This window comes from Struthio camelus, chromosome 1 (assembly GCF_040807025.1).
Source record: "Struthio camelus isolate bStrCam1 chromosome 1, bStrCam1.hap1, whole genome shotgun sequence".
Taxonomy (NCBI): domain Eukaryota; kingdom Metazoa; phylum Chordata; class Aves; order Struthioniformes; family Struthionidae; genus Struthio; species Struthio camelus.
The window spans coordinates 31,269,476-31,290,812 of NC_090942.1; the positions used below are offsets into that span (position 1 = coordinate 31,269,476).

At 41.3% G+C, this 21,337-nt stretch overlaps 2 protein-coding genes across 5 annotated transcripts in view; one reads left to right on the forward strand and one right to left on the reverse strand.

Moving 5' to 3' along the window:
* The window catches only part of ZNF277 (zinc finger protein 277), a 53,867-nt gene extending 41,334 nt beyond the window's left edge, over nt 1–12,533 (reverse strand). The window contains exon 1 of the mRNA XM_068933129.1: nt 12,450–12,533. Coding sequence (XP_068789230.1) covers nt 12,450–12,507 — 58 coding nt within the window. The 5' untranslated portion in view covers nt 12,508–12,533. The remainder of the gene's footprint in view (nt 1–12,449) is intronic.
* A 222-nt stretch (nt 12,534–12,755) lies between these two features.
* Nucleotides 12,756–21,337, forward strand: part of DOCK4 (dedicator of cytokinesis 4) — a 267,634-nt gene continuing 259,052 nt past the window's right edge. For 3 of the 4 annotated variants that reach the window (XM_068933107.1, XM_068933099.1, XM_068933113.1), the window contains exon 1: nt 12,769–12,904. In XM_068933107.1, the coding sequence (XP_068789208.1) occupies nt 12,868–12,904 (37 nt within the window). In that variant the 5' untranslated portion in view covers nt 12,769–12,867. Of the gene's footprint in view, nt 12,905–21,337 lie in introns of all 4 variants that reach the window. The other variant, XM_068933119.1, reaches the window with a different exon arrangement.

Here is a 21,337-nt window from a genome sequence, read left to right on the forward strand (position 1 = left end):
TTTAAACAGTAAATTACATTATTGCTTAGTTCACCAATAGGTATATGCCACTGCTTGTCATCTTTTTGCCTAAGCCAAAAAAGACAAAACTGCATGAATAAAAACAAACATTAGAGCAACAACACTGCTCTCACATTGAGAGGGACACAAACACACAAGCACACACAGGAAACTGATCGCAGCATGTATTCATAACAACATTTAAGTGCTGCTAATAATATGAAATTTATGAGTATTTAACATACCACAGACAAGTTCTGCGCAAACTCAGAGACCCATAAAACTTCCCGTCTGGATAAACGGCATAGACTAACATTAGTGTAACTAAATGTGGGGTTGGATCTTTTGGTTGCAAACATGACACAATATTGATCTCAGTAAGTAAAGTTGAAATTTTGGATAATTTCATTGTATTCTTTAGAGTTACTCTGATTTCTTACCACTGCAGTTAAGCAAAATTAGTAGCGTTTCTGTTTACATACCTAAAGGATGAAATGGTAGCATCTCAGGAGTGTCTATGCTGGAAAAAATTGTGTCATACTCAACATACAAAGCCAATTCCTACTCTTAGAAAAACTAGGAAAAAATGTCTTACCCTAATTATCAAAAGAATGCCTGTAAGCTCACACAACTTTTTCCACCTTCCTTGCCCAAAAGTTGGAATTAAAAAATGTGCAACAACAGTAATACCTATAAGTGACAATCCACATGGTAATTAAATTAACAGAATTTCTGCTTTACTATTTCATTAAACAATGAAAGCTGTATTTTGGACTCTACGTACAGCAGATATTTCCTTGACTTCAGCAACATCTTCAGAATATTCCCCCAAGTCTTAGTACCACCACTCCTTTTGCCAGTAAAAAAATTCTTACCAATTCCTCTGGAGGTGCCTTAGGGTTTACCCGTGTTGCCACTCTCACCTACAGGCACCTCTAGGTTGACCGGGCAGAACAATGCCTATCCCTTGTGAGCTGCACTGTGAAGGGTACACACAGTTTTTCATTACTAAAACTCCAGAACACGTTTCAGCCTTCTTCTACACCTACTACTACAGCTTCATTTCTAATCCCGCTCTGCCTGCTGCCTTTTCGCTCCTCTAGCATCCCCTAGCAGGGTCTTCCTCCTCTGCAGCCATGACACTCTCAGCACTCAAATCTGCTCATTGGTACGACAGGAATCAAGAAACGAAGTGCAGGTTAAATACTTCATGCAACTTTGCATAAAACTTAATTCCAGTGTCCTTCTACTCCTCCCTCTGTTCCCCGCCCACCACTCAACACTACTGGAGGACGGACCTGGCATTCGTATGAGTCAAGAGCACTGGCCTTCAGCTCCCCTTCATTCTCCAGCTCCTTCCTTCCACAAGCACTTGTTTATGCATTCCCCAAAGCTTTTCCTTTCTTCAGTTTTCCTTACAATCTTAGCGGTTAGTTCTACAAACACCTATTTATGCAAATCATTCATCCCGTGAACAGTCTCCTTCTGTTCAATGGGCTATTTGACTTAAGCTATCACCTCAAAGCCTTTGCAAGATGAGAACTGTAGATCATAAATAGCTGGAGGCTGTTTTAAATAACATCTGTAAAGAACTACAGCAACGTCCACCATTTTTTCAACAGAAAAGCAGTAAAGCAAAGTAAGATGACTCTGCAATGATGCTCACTGGTCTTCCCTGACATTTTCTCTGTACTTAAATATTTAATTTTAAAAATAGGGATTTATGAAACAATCAGGCTTGGGTAAATTCTTATACTGACTTCAGGAGGCAGCGAGAATAACAGGACATTTCACAAAAAAAGGTATTTTTGAAGAAAGTCGTATTTGGTCTTTTATTATTTAGTACGATCATGTGACATGGTAGACATGGAGAGCTGAGATCCATGTTATCTCGCTAAAATCAGGGAGAAAAAATCCAGCAATTAAAACTTACCCTACTATCCTGAAAGATTACCAAGGTAATCATGTAGCTGGAAACTGAGAACATTTAGTTCCCAAGAAGAGGAGGAAAAATCTTCAACAGAAGGATTTGGAAGGGAAGGAAAAAGTGTGTTCATTTCAGTTCCTGTTTTGTACTTATCCTCCATATCTAATTAATCAAAATTAGCAGTTTTTTCTGTTTAACTTGCTATTTAATACGCAAGCATATTAAAGGGATCATAACAAAGCATAAACAACGCTGTTTTAAGCTTGCAGTATATAGGTTAGAAATCAGCTATTTTCACATGGCAAAAATAACTTCTTTAAAGGAGAGCACAATTTTGTGCTAACATGTTCAACACTGTCCTTTTCGATCCTTTGAAAATAAGCACTAGCAAGTGTCAGAAGTGAAGATTTGTATATGGACTTTATACTTGTGTATTTTACCCACTGACTTTGTCCAATGATTTCCCTGCAAATACTAATAAGCTTGAAATTAGGCACATCTTAGTTTCCATTTACTGCAATTGTGACCTTAGTTCTTCCAAAAAGAAGAGTTCTTAATAGTACGCTTAACAAGGAAAATAATACTCCTTCATTGCCACAATTTATTTTTGCAGTGCCTTTAATGACTGTAAAAAGCTTAGTATCTTTTATGCCAGCATTGCTATGCTGAAGGTGTTAATTATGTTTACTCTCTACTTCTCGATTACCATTATTTAGCGGAGAACAATAATCCTTCATTACAAGGATTTTCCTTATCTTTTCTCTTGTCACCGTTCATATTCCTCCAACAGCATTCAATTCACAAGTACATGTAGATCATGCACAGATTCAGACTTTTTCCTCTTGATGTTAAAAGGGTTTCGTAGTGGTGTTTTTTAAAGTACTGTGTTACATTCTGTAGATAAAGGAAAGGCTGTGTGATTTTTCTTAAAAAATCTAAAGCCTACTTTTGACATTCCTATGAGACACCCTCCCACCATGAAATTATGATAGGAATTTTCACCATGCCCCTGACTAAAGTGTTTGTGTTGCAGGATTTCTTACTCTTCTCCACCGAGTTACATTCCCTGAAAAATGCAATTAGTTGAGAAAAGTAAGTACAAAAAATGTGAAATTTTCATTTTAAATGTCAGTTTAATTTTTCTAATACTAAGCAAAATTAGTTCTAATCTCATAGTGTCTTCTGAGAAACCTCATTTTTGGAATTTCTGATGTATGTAGGTTTCATACTGACAGAACAGGTTGTCGTCTCTCAGGTTCCTGATATTCAGAAGGCCTTCAAGGCTGATTTGTTTAACTGAATTTTGTATTTAATGAGGGATCACTATAAGGCACAGTAGTGTTCAAAGCCCTGTGGTCTGTTGCTGCACTCTCAGTGACCTGGAACTTTTCCAGATGGGGAGCACTAAAAGCTGTTTCTACCTTTAGATTCAAACCTCCAAAAATTGGTATTCAAACTGGATAAAATAATGTCTGGAAAGGACAGTTCACTATAATGTGTAGTGATGTGGATCAATACAGTTAAGTATAATTAAAATTTTAGCTCAGGAAAACAAAGCTTTGATTGTATTTCAACTAATCCACTATTTGTATTCTTTATATTTTTTTTAAAAATTGATTTCAGAATAAAGCATTTTCACATTAGAGCTCCAGTATTAATGTTTTGCAGATCTAAGGGAAATTTCCCAGCAGGCTGTATGGACTTCACCACATATTTGAAATATGTATTTTTGTGACATAATAATTTTTATCTCTTACCCTTCATAAATTCATTAAACATATGATACAGATCTTGACTTCTTAAGTACGATATTCACTTACTGACTATTACTGCAAATAAAGCTCTCGGGTTGAATGGTAAAATAAGTTAATTTCCTCCAGAAACAGCATTGTATTATGTTGGAATTAGTGGTACAAGTTGTTTATATTTTTTCAGGCAACATTTTGCTAACTGTATAAATACATGCAGGCTCCTCAACATTGAATTAGCCCAGTAATAATACAGTCTGCATGTTTTCATCCCATATAAGACAAAATCAAATTAAAACCTTAAGCAGGATGTTTTCTATTACGTATCATCCTTCAGAGAAAAAGCCCTATCTCATTTATTTATGCATTACTGAGTCATAATAAAATTCAATGCTGGCACACTGGTCAAGACAAATGCTAGCAAAATGCTCCAGTGACAGCAATATCGCTTATTACTGCAAGCAATTGTTTCATGACTATTGCTGTTTTTGTATTATGAATCTCATGTACTCCCACCTAGGGATTGTCAGGGTAGTGCTGACCTTGGGCACGTGCCATGAGCTCTGGCAGTGGTGCCGAATGGCAGAAGGCTGTGCCGCACTGCCTTATACCACTCCCCACACCTTCCCTCCTCTTGCGTCTCTCGGAGCATATCTGATCCATACAGGAGTCCTGAAGTCCCTGATCATCCACCAGCCGCTTTGTGCACTGGTTTGCAGTTTTGGGGCATGTGATCTAGATTCCTTAGGAAGGAAACTAAAACATGTTATGCTCTGGATGTTTACCATACGCAGACATACAGGTCCAAAATAAGTATTTCTTTCAGACAGTTTTGAACCACATGTATGTTGAGGCTGCTTGTTGTCAGATGCCTGACTACATGTAATCCAAAGTGAAACCCCAAACCACATAACATAGCGGTAGGGACTGCAGCATCCAGTGCTTTTATCAGCTTTGCAACTCTTACTGCACCAAATTATTTGTTAATGTAGACAGCACAACACTGCACCAGCTTGTGAGGCTGAAACAGATGGCATATCCAATTATAAAGCTTCTATACCAGACAGGTAAGAGAAGGCTTTTAACATGCTACTACTATACAGGGGAAAAAAAAAAACTGTTCCTCAGGGACCAAACCACTGATGAGGAATGGAAGAATGACATCTAAACGAGCAAGAAACAAACAAAAACAGCTGGGATATTTAAGAGAAAGTGTATGAGAAGGGAATCTAAATAAAAAAGCAAGAATAAAGTCATTCACGTGATAAGTTATCATAACAGCACACCAATACAGAAGTTGCCTGTATTCAAAGACTCTGAAATAAACAGGATCTATACCAGTTTTAGTTATGGCCAAATCACTTACACTCATAGATACGCATGCTTTGCTCTCCATGGTGTAATTTTAAAAGTTCATTTTGTGAAACAAAACTGTCTCTAATTCACAAAAATCAGAGAAAAATAAAAGAAATAGAGGGGAAAAATACCCATTCAGAAGAGATGGCCAAGTGCAAACGTGAGTCAAAAAAGTAAAAAGTGAAAAGCTCAAGAAAATCAGTTGAAATATATCACTAAGAACAGACGGGATCTGTTTGAGAGTTCTGGAGTCATTAAATCAGTGACAAAACATCTACAGTAATATCTCGTTTATGGGTCTACTACATCAAAACACTTGAATAGAGTGGCAAACAGGCAGTGAAAACTGAGACATTTGAATTACCTGCTAGGAAACTATGCCTTGATATCAATGACCAGACATAAGACTTGCAACTATAACATATCCTGTAATTTCAAAACACTGATAGTGTCACAGTTACTACTACACACTGATGATCTAAAATCCTTTACAATTAGAAAATAAGCTCAAGTAAAACATGCCGTACTTTTCATTTACTTCAAAATTGCAATTACACTGCCACAATATGTAGTAGCCTTAATAAAGACTTCAATCCAGCATTTTCCTGGCTGTATGCAAAAATCAAAATATCAAATATGGGTGTTATTTTGAACTTGTTTGAGCACTTAAATTTGTGCACTAAAACAATGTTATTCCTTATACTTCAGGGCACAAATTAATCACCAAATAGGGCAGAGAAGTTCCCCAGCATGAAGCAATAATGCATACATAGCCACACGCATTAAGTTTGTATTCTCATGTAATATCTGGTATCGCTTATATTCTAATTGAGGAAAACTCCTTGCACATCCCCTAAAATACCCAACCCTAACATTTAGCAGTTTGGCATCTTTCAAGAATTTGCACATTATGACACAGACTACCAGTACAGTTCCAAGCTGGTTATTTTAACAGCGCTGACCAATGCATTATTTAATTTAATTTACCGATCATCAAACTATTGGGCACTAGTTTTTGCATTTCAATGTGACTGTAATTAATTACTGATGACTTGACACAACAATTATGCAAAGAACCTGCACCTTCACATATTCATTCTACTGACTTCAGTGAGTTACCAGTCAGGATTATGGGTTCAACTTTTAACAAGCACGTGCTTGCTTTAAAGTGGCAGAAAACATACCTCATCTTTTTTCCAGTTTTTCAGTACTGTGGTCTTTCCCACATTGTGCAGAGCTTTTATTCATATGCTCACGCAATATTTAAAGCTATTTTAAAAGGTCCACAAAAAGAACTGCAAAAGCTTTCAGGCTTTTCTCCTGGCTTCAGCTTGTTGGGAGTTCATGGATAAGAACATGAAGCAGAAGCCTCAGAGCCAGTCTGGGAGTGATTGCAATTTTCGGAGTAAGAACAGAGATACGGAGTTCTGCTAGCAGGGGCTGCAAGACAGGAGGACATGGTGGAAGGAAGCACACAGGACTGACTGAGAAAGGTTATAAAGGTTGTTCAGATAGACAAATTAAGAATTTCACCTATGTTGAAGTTGAAATATTGCAAGTTTGTTATTTCATAATATGTAAGTCCTTCTCCTCTTTTCCTGCTGTCTACTCTCATTACAGCTCTATCCCAGTGTAACCTCTGCATCCCTTTGTCATGCAAGCGGGTCAAAGAGGGAGAACTCTGCATCATCTCTTTATCTGAAAGGCACACCTTATGGCACATATCAGAGGCTACACAGGTTTACAATTTGGTGCTCTTCCAGAAAACAAGGATGTTCTCCATTAAAAAAAAGAAAAGAATGAGAATTAAAAAGAATGAGGTGTTTCAACGGGCATACCAGACTATACTGGCATCTGTGCTATGCGTAGAACATTCAAAAAAAACTTGTGGAAGTGTGGGCTGGAGAGGTACTACATCTATATAAAGTATTTCCACATCTATTACTAAGGGTAAAGATTTCTCTGGGGATAGTAAAGAATTTTAAATCTCCTTATTTATTCAGGTAAGAACCAGGTAGCTGCTAATATTGATACAGTTTAAACGATCAGTCGGCAGAGCGATGAACCACCACTCACTGTTGCTCAGCAACTACTCCAAGGCTGGCCTGAGCAGAGGAGATTTAAAACAACTTAAAGGCTTTAACATGCAAACAAGTTACCGTGTTTAAGCTGTTCTTTGGTCTATGTGGACAGGCTTACCGAATAGTTTGAAGCAGATTATTTCTCAAAGAGCTCTAGTTAGTATAGAGAGGCTGATACTTGGTAGCTTGTTTATGTATCAAAGCCTTTATCTGCTAGTGAGAAAGTAAGAATTTGGCTTAGACTACAGGAATTAAATGTAGCTGTATGTCTAATAGTGGACAGTTAAAGTAACTATATCTAACAACATAAAAGCCTTCCATTTTCTTTTTTTAAACTATGAAAGTTTTCTAAATTCAAAGAAAACCAAACAGCAAGACTTTAAGTGGTATTGTTAGAGAATAAAACACATTCTACGTCTAGTGCTAATGGGAGTTACATATTCTTGCTGAGGTGTGAAGAGATCCCTCTTGTTTTATGCAAGTATATCTTCAGATGAAATTCAGTGCAAATGCGTAATACAATTATCCGTAAAATTATGGCAAGATCAGAGGCACTGTAGATCTGTATTAGCAAGCAATACAATTATTTATTTTATTAATCCATTTTTATTATCAATTTACTGAAACACTTAAGTTTCACATGTATGTTCTGCCGTCATCAGTTCAGTTTTTTAAGAAACATGCTGTGGGAGACTACAAGTTCTAAAATATTATTGCAATAGTTACTTTAAAGGATTTTACCTTTTTACTATTCAAATATAAGAGATCATTTTACCAATCATAACTAAAATAATTTCCAGTCCTCCCTATGGTCTGTGTGCTTGTCAGGTAACCATTTAAAATGACTATCGGACTACATTTGTACTTATAGATCATAACAAATGATAACAAACATTTTCATGCAATACTGTTTTAGGAGATTCATTTCTGTAATCGTATTAAAACGAATTGTATTGAACTTACAGAATTAAACACTGAACCTATAATCCAGGTGCAACTGCTGGTTGTTGCTGTTCATAATGATTAACCTATGTCATACCAACATCTTTTAAGGAGCTCATAATGCCTACCCATTGAATGAAACTCTTCCCCTCCCTCCAAAATTCAGCACTCATGTCTTGGTAAGTGTTGCCTCACATTCTTTACTGCTGTTGGAATTCTATCAGGCCTGATGAAGCTTAATCCTGTGGAAGCACATGCAGAGACTGTGATGGGAGATCACAGATGTGGAAAGGCAAGAAGGGTTGGAAGCAGGCACAGAGATGGTCTGGAAAGTGGTAAGGTGAGAGCGGTTAAAGAGATACACAGGAATTAAAGGTGGCATAGAACTTTTTTTTTTTCTAAAAAAAGCATGGAATGGCAGGAGTGGAAAAGGGATACAAAAGCAGTTTGTGTATGACAGTTAGTAAGATGAATAAAAGAAGAAATGGCAATAGGAGAGAAATTGTCAGACCAAAGCAACAGCGTGGACAGCTGAGCCTATAAGCAGGCTGCCAGTCAGGACACTCCTGAGCCCTGCACCTGATCACTGCTGTCTGTCCTATCTTATGAAATCCTGTTCTAATTTTTGTGTAATCTCTCTATCCCATGTGCATGATTGCTGCAAGGTCTAAATTCCAGCAATCAGAGGGACTGGCACGCAAGAGAGGTCTGGCTGCCAGCAACTGAGGAAGGGACTGCAGGCCATAGGGCTCATAGATCTGGGTGCCAGCACTGGAGAGACTGGAGCGTGTGTTGACAGGTCAGCTGGGTGCCAGCTGCTGTGGAGGGACCATGGCCCAGAAGGCTTATACGCCAAGGTGCCAACAACTGAAGTGGCTGTACACACGACGTAGGTACATGGGGCGTGCACGTGAAAGGTTTAAGCGCAGCAACTGGAGAGACCACGGTGTATTTGTACTTCCGTAGCAAGTTTTAATCTTGTGTCTGTATGTGCAATTCACAGCTAGCATCAAGCTGAACTAGCTAGTGAGTAGGAAGAGATCCACATTTGGAAAGAATCAAGGTCTGAGACAGGAGGCGGGGAAGAGGTCCAAGGTCCAGGCATGGATATTACACAGAGGAAGAGAGCCCATGCTGACATTTAAGGGATCTGTGAACTTGGGAGTGCTTGAGAATCTAGAGAGTAAAGGTGTGTTTTCTCTATGAACATCAGACCTGATCAGCTGGAGAGAAGGAACAAGATGGGGCAGACAATGTTCTTGTTTATGTGAGCAGGCTCAGTGTTTAGGAGGGAGTGATAAAGGTACTGTTCTGTGGCAGTCTTTGCGGCCAGCCATTTAAGTTTTGTGCAGGTGTGCATGCCTCTGAGTACATGCTCAGCCTTGCTATTGGCCTGAACTGCAAACAGAAACAGCAGCAGCTGCATCCACCAACTAAGACAGAGAGACCTCCTGGGTCTGAGAGTACTCTGGATTGGACTTCAGTGACCGGGAAAGAGAAATCCCTGGGTCCCACAGTCTATTGGATTTGGCAGTGCTCATAAAACTCTTAAGAAAGGGAACTTAGAATTGAAATAAAGAAATGAGGCTGACAGCATCAGATACAAAACAACTTTCACTGAAACATCCTCTAGGCAGTTAATGAAAAACGTAGATTTTTGCAAGACCAGTCAAACTTGAGTTTTCCACAGTGAAGCTAATTCCCCTTGAAGTGGGACACAAGACAGTTGTGGAAGGAATAAGAATAACATGCCATGATTTGACATGGTATGCTCTAAGAAGACAGCATTAAAAGGCATTTGAACACATTGAAACCCTGAGTAGGAAATCATAACTTTTAGACTATGTCTATGTAGCTATGAAAGACACACTTCTGGAAGAAACCTCATTTTAGAAATCACTGACAGATGCTGTTAAGAAATGCTGACAGGTAGCATAATTAATGCAGACTGCATAATGGGCTGCTGGAGAGAACTAATAAGAAAGCCACATAGTCCTGTATTAGAATATAAAAGCGCAGTCTTTCCTGTAAATAGGAAATAGGAAGTCAGGAGAAAGTGTTATATCTAATTCTCCTATATCCTGTCTCCAAAGAAGTGACACACCTTCTCAGGGGCACATACAAGTTGCACAAGAGGTTGCTAGAGTGAACAGTTTTGCAGAAATGAAGCTTCTGGAAGAGTTGGGATTTTCTCAAAATCGGAGACATGGTAAACGTTAGGGCATGGTATTTAGATTTATACTATAAGATCTGTTATCTTAAGTGACTAAATTTTAAATTAATAATTTTAGAAAGGATATTTCTCTTATTTGCTGGTTTTGTCCTTGTCAAAGGGAAGGAGAAAGATAGGCTCTGAGCCTAATACAAACACGCTGAAGTCAGTCATGGTTAACATGAGGGACAGCAGTTATGAATGGCAGAACATCATGACTCCCAGCCAACATGTTGCCAGCCCTCTCACAGAGGCAAGGCTAGTTTGGATGCACATGGAAGTCCACAGGCTGGGACAGAAGTTTATTTAGCCTGGCAATAGTAATTGGTCCTATTCTTTTGAATTGGAGGAGTCCTCCTTCTGTAGTGACTTTAACACATTTTGTCATCTAGGGACTCCAAAGGATCTCCCACAAGATGTAAAGTGGGTCTGGGAATCCCGAGCAAAGCTATTAAAAGTTCAGTGAGTTTTTGAATTAGTAATAGGAAAACAGTATGTAGTTCAGGTCTCTAAATTCCAATGGAATAAGTTTTTTTCATACCAGTGCCCATGTCTTTACAAGACCTCTTTGGAAAAACCTCATTGTCTCTTCTTCTCCGTAGCCCTATATACAGTGTCACACAGAAGACTTATACAGACACAATTGTCTAACTTTTTTAACGATTACAGTAACATAGCTCCACCTGTAGATGCAATTATACTAGCCTGGAAGTGCTGTAGAAGGGTCTACCTTTCTGTACAGGAAAAGTTTATGTGAACGCAATACAATACATACAAATAAAGCAAAAACGCTGCTTTAATTACTAGCATAATTAAAATGATACTATGTTATGCACAGAAACAGCATACAGACTACAGAAATAACACAAAGGTCACTTAAAAGATCAGTCACTACCTAAGTTTGACAACTAGAAGGAGAGATACAGAATAAACGCATTCTAACAAATGGGTTTGAAGCTGCCTGTTTGCACCTGACTTTTAATTCTATTGCACCTTTCACGCTATAGGTGACCCAAAAATTCAGCAAAAATTGGCAGCAGTGCGACCAGGGTTTGCATTAGAGGGTAAAAAATAACCTAAACGGAAACAAATTTGAACCATTTTCCTCCCTTAAACGTGAAAAAATTAAAACTAAAATTTTTTGTTCAGCTCAAACAGAACCATCTCATAAAATTTCTGGTGAGACTGACGATTTGATTGGAAAACATTTTGTTTTAAGCAGACTTAGTCATCGTAGAGATGATTTGTGCCTGGCGAGGCCTGCAGAGTGGCATCGCATCATTGGAGGTCTTCCCTGTTTTCAATCTGTTCCTTCCCACAGGACCAGAACAAGCTCTTGCCTCTGCGTCCCAGTTACTCTGGTTCCTCACGCAAAGATCAGTTCAGTCTAGGACCTTCTTGCGTTTTACCTGAGGTGAGTTCTACCTAAACTGCTCCTGGAAGGGCACAGCTGTATTTTTCTAGGCTTCTCATCACGGGTAGAGGAGTGGGTGTTCCTACACTGCCAGACTTATCCCAGACTGTCACCCAGCTGTTCCGTTTGTGCTCCTCCCTGTACGCCATCCCCCTTTCTTTATCTCCGTGTATGTGCCTGGGGAGATACAGATTTATTTGGGAGGTCAGAAGGCCGCCCAGCTGGACAGCTGGATGTCCCACCTCTCTGGCACCCCTTACAGCTCCAGCATAACTCACTGCTGAAGCTTCTTCCTCTCCCCTCGGTTTCACGTGCTAAATCCTCGGCGCCGGGGGGGAGGGGTGCTATATTTTACGAAGTACAGGAGTGGCATCAGCAGGACCCCCAAAAAAGGACTTTCGCCATCGGAAGGCTCGCCCAAACCCGTGACTCTCTTCATATTTAAAGACTCTAATCAAACCCATTTGTGAATTACTGCTCCGACCAATTAACAATCGCAGGCCTGAACCAGCCTAACTTCGGTCACAGCTGCCTCTACCCCGGAGCGGTGCTGGCGAGGCGCCGGTGTCACCGGCTCCCACGCGCGCAGGAGGCCGCCGGGCAGCTCCGCGGGAGCGTACGCGGCCCGCAGCAAGCTGCTCTAGCCGCGCGGCCACGGCGGCACCACATCGCCCCTCCCCCAGCTGCCCGCGCGCCCCGCGCCCACAACGGCCGCGCCAGCAACGGCCGCAGAGCCCCCGCGCCCCGCCCCGCCCCGCCCCGCGCTCACCGGCCCGCTCCGACGGGACCGCCGCCGCCGCCGCCGCCGCCGCCGCCGCCGCCGCCATGCCGCCGCCGTGGCCCCGCCCCGGCGTGAGGCGCGGCCCCGCCCCCGCGGGGCGCGCGGGGCCAGTCGGGACTCGTAGTCTCCGCCGGCCGCGGGCGCGCAGAGGCGCGGCCGCGCCGAGGCGCTGCGTTCCCCGGCGCCGCGGGACGGGGCCATATAACTGGCTGGGCGGCGAGCGCGCCTCAGTCTGTCGGCCGCGCAGGAGAACAATGCCTGTGCCGCCGGAGCTGGAGCCGGGCAGCCGCCGCTGAGGCGCGGGCACGCGCGGCGGCGGCGGGAGCAGCTGGCAGGGGCAGGCGGACGCGCTCGCCGGCCGCTGCCGCTCCGCGCCGAGCCGAGGAGTTGCCGCCGCGCCGCGAGCATGTGGATACCCACGGAGCACGAGAAGTACGGCGTGGGTGAGTGCGAGAAAGAGAGCCCGCGGGGTGCCCGGCGGCGGGAGGGGCGCGCCCGGGCGACCTCGCGGGGCCGGGGCGAGCTGCCGTCGCCGACCTCCGCGCCGGCTCGCGGCGTTGTGCGAGCGGCCGCGTCGCCCTTTCCGTGCGGCGGGGGGTGGACGGGCGGCCGGCCGGCCGCGGCGTCCCGGTGACGGGGGGCGGCCGGCCGCTGCCTGAGCCCGTCCGCGGCCGGCACGGCGGGCTGCCGCCCCCCGCGCGGCCCCTGCCCGCCGGCTCGCGCGGAGTTCAGCCCGGCCCCGGCAGGAGTCCCCGGCGGGGCCGGTGTTGCCTGACCGGCCGCCGGGGGACAGCGGCGCCCGGGAGCCCCGGCGGGAGTGAGGCGGCCGCTGCCGGTGCCGCGGGCTTTGTTGGCGCGGGAGGGCTTTTGTCGCTCCGCTCGCGAAGCCCAGACAAAGTGCCGTTCGCGGGAGTCACGTTTTCGTGCCTGTTCCCCCCCCCCCCCCCCCTGCGGCGGGGCTCTGGAGCCCGTTTGAATTGACTTATGAAGCGATTAGGGAGGCTCATTGTGGTTTTTTTGACACCACCTATTAAAAACCCTAATGCTTGATAAGCCTCGGTGGCTTGTCCCGGACAATAGCCGTGGTTTGACACGGGCGCAGCCCGAGCCGTGGCGCCGATCCCTGGCGTCGCAAGGCGCTTTCCGTGTGTTTACGTTGCGTTTGAGCATGGAGTTGTGTATGTTATGGGAAAAGCACGAGGAGTGCGGAGACCTTCTTTGTGTGCGCGTGTATAACGGGGCGCGCGCGCCGCGGAGCAGATAGCGGGGAAGCCGGCGGCGCGGCGCCCCGCTCCGTCCCGCTTGGAGCGCGTCCCAGGTGTTGCTGCCCTCCAAATGTTAAATTATAGAGATCATCGGTGGGATTTATTTTCTTGACTTCTTTATTTGCCGGGTCACAGCTGGGCTGCAAGATATTGATTAGCCTTGCCATTCGCCTTTCTTTACAACGATGGGCAGAGGCTTAAAAACCACTGTGGGACTTCCTGGAATGGCATGCAGGATATTAGCAGTCAAGTATTTCAAGCTGCAGCCCTCCTCTTGGTCTATTTATTTATTTATTTATTTTTGAGCATAACGGGCTATTTCACAACTGACCCATTTTGGGGGAGAGGGGGGGACAGCATATGAGCTAAAAATGATTGTTCTTTCATAATTAAAAAAAAAATGCTTGGCCAACCCCCCTCCCTCGTGTTTAGTAAGCCTTATCAGGTGCTTAAACGTGAATCGTTGTCCAGCTTTTTACTTATAAGGGCTTATGTTACCAAAATCTTACACCTGTTAAAGATGTATGGTTGTAGTTTTTCAGTAGTGGCCTTTCTGTGGAAGAACCAGAAGAATGTAACTCATTGCAAGAGTCCTCTTTGTCTGTGTAAGTATAGTAGTCACAACAAGAAAGATGCTTATTGAGATTCATTCTCTGTTTTTCTGTGATTTGCCTTCCAAAGACTGTTCAAGATAATAACAAAAAGCAACTGTTAAAATTTGGTTCCTCTCCACCCCTAGGACAGGGTTGGTATCATAGGTCATACAACCCTTGCAAAATGTTGCTATCCAGAAGCCATTTAATCTTTTTCAGGCACTGTTTTATATTACATGTTTATGGACTTCCTTGTTGAGTACTGTCTGCAAAACCTTTACACCCGATTGTAATAAAGCTATTGTACTCTGTGACAGGAGTGAGGGAGGCAGGAGAAAGTTGTCTTGTCATATATTATTCTTTAAACTTCATGTAGAGTGGATTTTGTAAATAAACTAGTGTTTTACACATACACCCCCACTTCTTTAAATGATGGGATTATTGTGTTTACAAACAATTTTGTGCCTTGTGTATGTGTGGTGGTAGTATTATTTTTTTTAAATACTGTTATATTTAACTCCCCTAGTAAAATGGGCGCATAATAAAAACCCCTTTGAGAATCCTGATTGGTTAGACCGAACATATGTATCCTTGGTACGAGAGCTCAGGGCTCGTATCAACATCAGGGCTCATCTGCATTTTCAATCTGAATTTTGCAGCACATGCTGTGCGCTGCACATTTCTGCTGTCACATGCCAAAATGGATGAATCACCAGGCAACAGCCACCTGGTTGCACTGAAGGGTTGCTGGTAACCAGGTGGCTGTTGCTTACTTGCACAGCCTGACTAACTCCTGCTTTGAGGAGTATGTAATACAAGTAACACAGTCTTCTCTTGTACACATTTGTGAAACTTATACATGCTAGTTGCTGGCAATTTTTAATTGTTTTCTGCTGATCAGATTGGTTTACTCTTCTGAGTTTATTTACTAGTAGATAATGTTTCTTCATTATGGCAGTACAACTGTTACTTTTATGGTACAAAGGGTGTTGTGTAGTTTTGGGGTTTTTCTTTCTAAGGCTATAGACCTTACCAGTTACTATCTTCTTTCAGGATGCCGAAGGTGAAATAAGCTTCGGAATATTTTCATTATTGAGAAAGTTTACTTTGTCTAGGTTTTGATACCTTTGTTCTGGAATCAGAAGGTTAAACTTCTGTATTTCGCTCTGTTATGCTATTTGTCTTTGTATAATGCCTTCAGCTGTTGTGCCAAACTATTGACATCACCACACAAAGGCTCCACTGGACACTTCTAAGGAGTATTTAGCACAAAGTAGCTGATGTGAGGGTAGGAGCAGTGACACTTCAGATCTACCAGTTTGCTAGAATTAACAGCCAAAAAAAAGTCGGATATAGTGGGAGTTGGCTCCCATAGAATTTCTAATGTGCTGTTCTATATGAATTTATAAGGTGCTGCTTGCAATACCCTTTGAAATGAGTCACTTAAGACTGTACAGCTATGGGTGTTTTGCAGACAGTAAATCAGTAAGTAGCTTTCAAATGTGATTCTTGCTGATTGATGCAAACTGGATGCTTTCAGTTGTAATAAACCCCAGAAGTAAATGTTTGCTCTGTAGCTGTTGCTTGGAGTAAAGACAAAGGTTCTGTTAAATTGTCTGGATATGAAGGATCAGATTTTTTTCTTCTTCCTCAGCAGATGCTCATGCTGCCTAGTGCCCTATCATCTGTGCTTTTTTGATTTACCTGAATATGTTAGGATGCAGTTATACCTTCTGGAGTATAGGGAGTTTTACCTCTGTTTACTGAGTGCATAGCTTGTCAAAATTCCTGAGAAAGGCATTTTTCAGATTGCAATGGTCAAGATTAGATTAGTCAAAAACCAGTTGTTGAACACGTCATTAATTTTATAAGAAGAATGTTATCCCAGATCCTGAAGTCATTCCATGTAGCATAATATGCCAGTTTAACTCAGACTAGTTTAAATAGCATTTGATATTTTTAGTGCGGTCAGGCTATATATCTGGCTTCCCAAAGGGGTGTGAAGGGCATCTATATCTCATTTTATAGAAGGAGAAACTGAAGTTAGTGCGTAGACAAAAGCCAAAACAATTAGCTTATGCCCTGTTCTTTTGAGTTGCAGTCAGATTGAAAGCTAGGTAAGGTATTTCAACTTCATACTGCAATCGCTTTTTTTTACTGCAAGCTAACCTTACCATAAGGGGGCTCAGTTTGTGTAGCTCAGCAAAACAAAGGCAAAGATGCCAATGTGGCTTGTGTCAAAAAGGTTATCTCTTGTCCATAACCATACTAGCTTCTGAAATAATGTGTTTGTTTAAATTCACACAAAAAGATGATTCCAACATCAGCTTTTTTGCTCCCTCCCCAAATAGTGCAAATAAAGCCTTGGGTCTTATTTTCTCAGTTTTCCTGCATTACTCTTGTCTCACATTATTATATGGACTAGTATTTATTTTTGTCTTATACTGATGACTACTACTAATGAGATACATGCAAAATTTATCTTAAGCTGTTTAATCACTTTGGAGTGTGGGGCAAAACGTACTGCCTGTTGAAACTCATGAACTCCATTCAAGCTGGTGAACAGCTAGAGGATGGTCTTTGTCTTCTAGCTACAGCTTGTGACTATGGGGCTTGTTACCTGCAAACAGGAGAAGTGAGGTAGTATGGCATACTGAAACTAAAGCCTTTAGTATGGATGGGATATTTTGAATGTCTTTATCTCCTGAAGACAACCCAGAGCTGGCTTGGCTTGTCAACACCCTCACATAGTGCACTTCAGAGTTCTTATTATCATCTTTCCTATTCACTATACATATGGAGCTGCTAGGAGAAGATTAAGACTGATGTTACTACCAAGCCAGCTGTATAATTGATGACACTGTTTTTTCAGTTCTACTGTTTTGAGGTTTTTTGCTACCCTTCATTCAGCTTTCTGAGTGTTGAGCTTGTGTGGCTGCTAGCTGGATAAGGTTGAGTTGAAAGATGATTGAGCTGTGGTGAGTTAAACAGCGTAAGGAATGAAGGCAAAAGTGCAGTTTGCCTGCTGACAGGTGTTGGTATTTTTATTTTGTTATTAGAAGGGGCTAACTGAATCTATGATTGTTTCTGGAAGCTCAGAGAGCAGATGATGAAGTCACTTCTAACTTCCTTTTGTATCAAGGAAGCTATAATCTGCTATTTCACTCTTATGTAGATATCTGCTGCTTTTTGCATTGCTGCAAGATTGTGGACTGTCTTATGACTCCTCTGCAGCCCAGAAACTAACTTCAGTATGAAATATGATTTCAGACTTCTAGATTAGTTCAAGATGTGTCCTATGTTTCACAGTTTACAGGTATTTGAATGTAATTCACTGTATTGGTTTTGATCTATAAAGTTCTCTATAACTTGAGTCTTGGGATCAGGAAAAATCCTGAAGAGAGCATTTTGACGGCTTGGGTCTTTTGGGACACTGAAATGTACTCGGCTATTACGAGGTACTTTCAGGACAGAGTGTTCTCGCTCCTTGGAATTAGCTTGCCTTTGTTTCTTTTGGTTTGAGAGAGCTTGAGGATTTTTTAGGCTACTAGTTTTGTAGTTGATTCTGTGACTGTACAAGGAAATAAACTGGATAACCTCTCAGTCCTTTCTAGCCTTACTTTTCATGGTCCTATACATAAAGGTTGAAATGGAAGGGTCTTGCTTCACTTGGAGCATGGCACTTTTGTTACTGATGTCTATTTTTCCATGTAACTATGTATATCACTGAACAGCTGTCTTGTTTTTCCTAATTTTTGTTACAGTTTATCCTTTTGTGAGGAATTGGTCAGGCTGCCTTTGAGGTGACCACTGTCTAATTCCCAAAGCTTTGGAAGCCAGGGAATTAACCTGGAGTGAGATGTCCCTTTTTATTTTCTTTAAGTATGTATTTTGTTTGTGGTAGGAAAAAATCTAACATTGTGTAAATCTGGGGATTAAAATCTTGTTTTGGAGGTTTGCTCAATATCAAGATAGAAAAATATGGCTAGAAAGGGGTTTGGGGGACTTGGTCTGTGCTACTTTCTCAAGATCAAATAAACTCTTCATCTGTGACTTCTGATTGTGGAGCATCTGCAACCTCTGTAGTTCATGCTTAGCAATTGTATTACTAGAAAGTTTTTTTTTTTTAAGGTTTGGAGAACAATTTTCCTGTTATTATCCTTACTTGTATGAAAACATACCAGGACTGTCTCCTTCCTTCTATATGAAGTAGTCCCTGTTATTTCAACCTTTCCTAGTAGTTCTCAATGTTGTTCTTGCACGTGAATCAATAAAACTGGACACGAAGGCTTTATCAGGTAAATCAGAAGAATCTTCTCATGTGTCCTTTAAGTAATGCATCTGCTTATTCCCAATGTGGTATTTGTTTCTTTTGCAGTTGCATCACGTTGACTTATGTTCAGTCAGGAACCACTAATCCTTCAGGTTCTTTTCTGCAGTACTGTTGCCTTGACGGTCATTCCCCCGTTCTGTATTCAGGTTGTTTATTTCTGCTTAAGTGTGGCACTTCACATTTGTCCTTAATGAACTGCACCTTCTTCCCCTCCCCCCATGCTGTTTCTCCAGTTTGTCAAAAAACAGTTGTTCCCAAATTTCCTATGTCACATAAGCCTGTTGGAGGTACCTTGTCTGACCAGTCTTGTTGTGAGACACAATATGGGACACAGTGTAGGAAACTTACTTGCTTACAGAAGTAATGTGATTAAACAGCTGAAAGACACTTGGATGCCACAATGATTTACCATTATTTTTGGGCTTTTGTATGTTTTTGTTCTGCCCCCCTGGCCCCCCCCCCCCCCCAAAAAAAAAATAAAAATCTTGGGCACCTGAAATGTTTTGTTTGAAAATAATGCTGATCTAAGTTACAGGTGCTCCAGTGTGGATATAAGAGCTGCAACGAGCGCAGCTCAAAGTCATCTGTGATAGGGACAAGGAAAGAAGCTTGAATTGCATAATTTTTGATTGCATTGTGCTTGCTGGTTTTTGTTTTCTTGAGTAAAAATAAGATAAAATCAAATCAGAATTATGCAGGATAAATCAGTCCTATTATGGCCTGAGGCAAAAATAGCACTTCTTCAGAGCACAATCTCATGAGGATTAAAAAAAAAAACCCTGCTGAGACAGCATGTTTCTTATCCCTTTCCAGTTAAGGAACCAGGTCAATTTAATTGTCACGTGTGAACCTGGAACTTACCTACTTAGCTACAAATAACAGCTAAAACTATTATAACTGAAAGTGGGTAAAGACTGTTTACTCAGTTCTCTAGTATACTGAGTTTTGTTGTTTCATTCATAGTTACTGTGTGAAAAATACAAATAGTGGATAAGGAAGTAAACCAAAAATGAGGAGGTTACTTAGCAGAATTCAGAATAAGGCATTTGAAAAATGCCTTGAATTTATTTCTGCTTTACTTTTTGTATTACTGGATATTGTGTGTGTATGTCATGGTCCTGGAAGCAGGCAGCTGATCTTATGTGGTCAGTAGGTAAATGATGAGCTCGTTCAGTTTTTACTGCAATTGAGTGCCACTTCCAATTGTTTGGTGTTTTTCAGCTTATCTTTGATTTTTGTTGTTGTTTTCACTGAACTTGAATTTTGTGGTTTTTTTAGAGAAGAAAAATAAATTGGTTCTTAACTATGCAGGTGTATATACTGACAATTTTATGAATAATTTGCACTGAATATATGAGAACCTACAGAAGAATGTCTTCTGTAATTACTAAAATTTTGTTTATTTGATTATTTTTAAAAACAGAAATATTTGCTAATACTAGTGCAGATCATTGACCACTTAAGGGGATAATGTTCTGAATTTTCAAACTCCTAGGGAAGTTGTGCATTGCAGTGCAAAAAGCAATTGAGTACTCTGAAGCCTTGCATTAACTTTCTCTCTGGAATAGTGTAATGAGCTAAGCATATATGAGATGTTTCTTTGGGGTAGGATAGGGGAGTAGTTTTCATGGAGGTGGCCAGACAATTCATTTGTTATGCTTTTTATTTCCTTGCATGAGCTACAGCTTCTGTAGTTAACTTGCATGTATTATTTAATAATTGTTAGGCTGCAATGGGTAACGACTTGATTCCTAATAACATGCAGTAGATTATGTAACTATTAAATAGCTGTGTTCTTTCATGTAGTGTCAATGTTTTCCTAGATAATGAATGTTACCTGTTTTTTTTTTTCTTAAAAAGAAAGGCCTGGTATAGGTTGTGTGTGGTTGTGTGTTTTTTATGTGTATGTGACAGTGGGGGCTCTTATAAAGAATAAAATGTAATGTTTTGTACCTTGAAAGAATATGCCTCCTAACCAAGCAGCATGATTCGTTCCCTCAGGACTTAGCTATAATATCTCAAATAGATCTGACTTATACATACTGCATACAATCACTTTTGCATCAGTTGTTGACACTTTCAACAAAATGAGTGCATCTCTGAAGATAGGAGTTCAAGCTGTGGTCCCTGCCTTGGCACGGGAATCGGAATTGTTCCTTTTGGTGTTAACATACTTATTAAAAAAAGAAAAATGGTAAGTATTGGAATTGATAGGATGACAGCAAAAATCTGAATGCATCCTTTTGAAACAATTGACTGGACAATACAACACTATAACAAAACACTACTGCATTATTTCCCGTTAATGGTGGAAACTCCTTTAAACACTCCCTTCTGTCTCTTTTCTGTTTCCTTACATCCCCACCACAGCTTCCTTCCTTTTCAGTTTCTATCTCTTTAGAGAGAGAGGGGGAAAAAAAGGAAATCCTAAGGTGATAGGAAAATAACAGAACAGTAATCTTATGCTTCAGTGTAAGAAGGCACAAGTCAGTGCTGTTCAGAGTTCATTACTTTAGCTATACTTATTTCTCTTCCTCTTTCCACCCATATCAGGAAGAAGGAAGAGCTAATTATAACTCAAGCTAAAACGACATTACTTCATGATATCCTTTCTTCCATTTGGAATAACAAAAGACTCAAAAGCTAAAATTGCTTTCTCACGGGGCCAGATGTAATTCTGAGTGT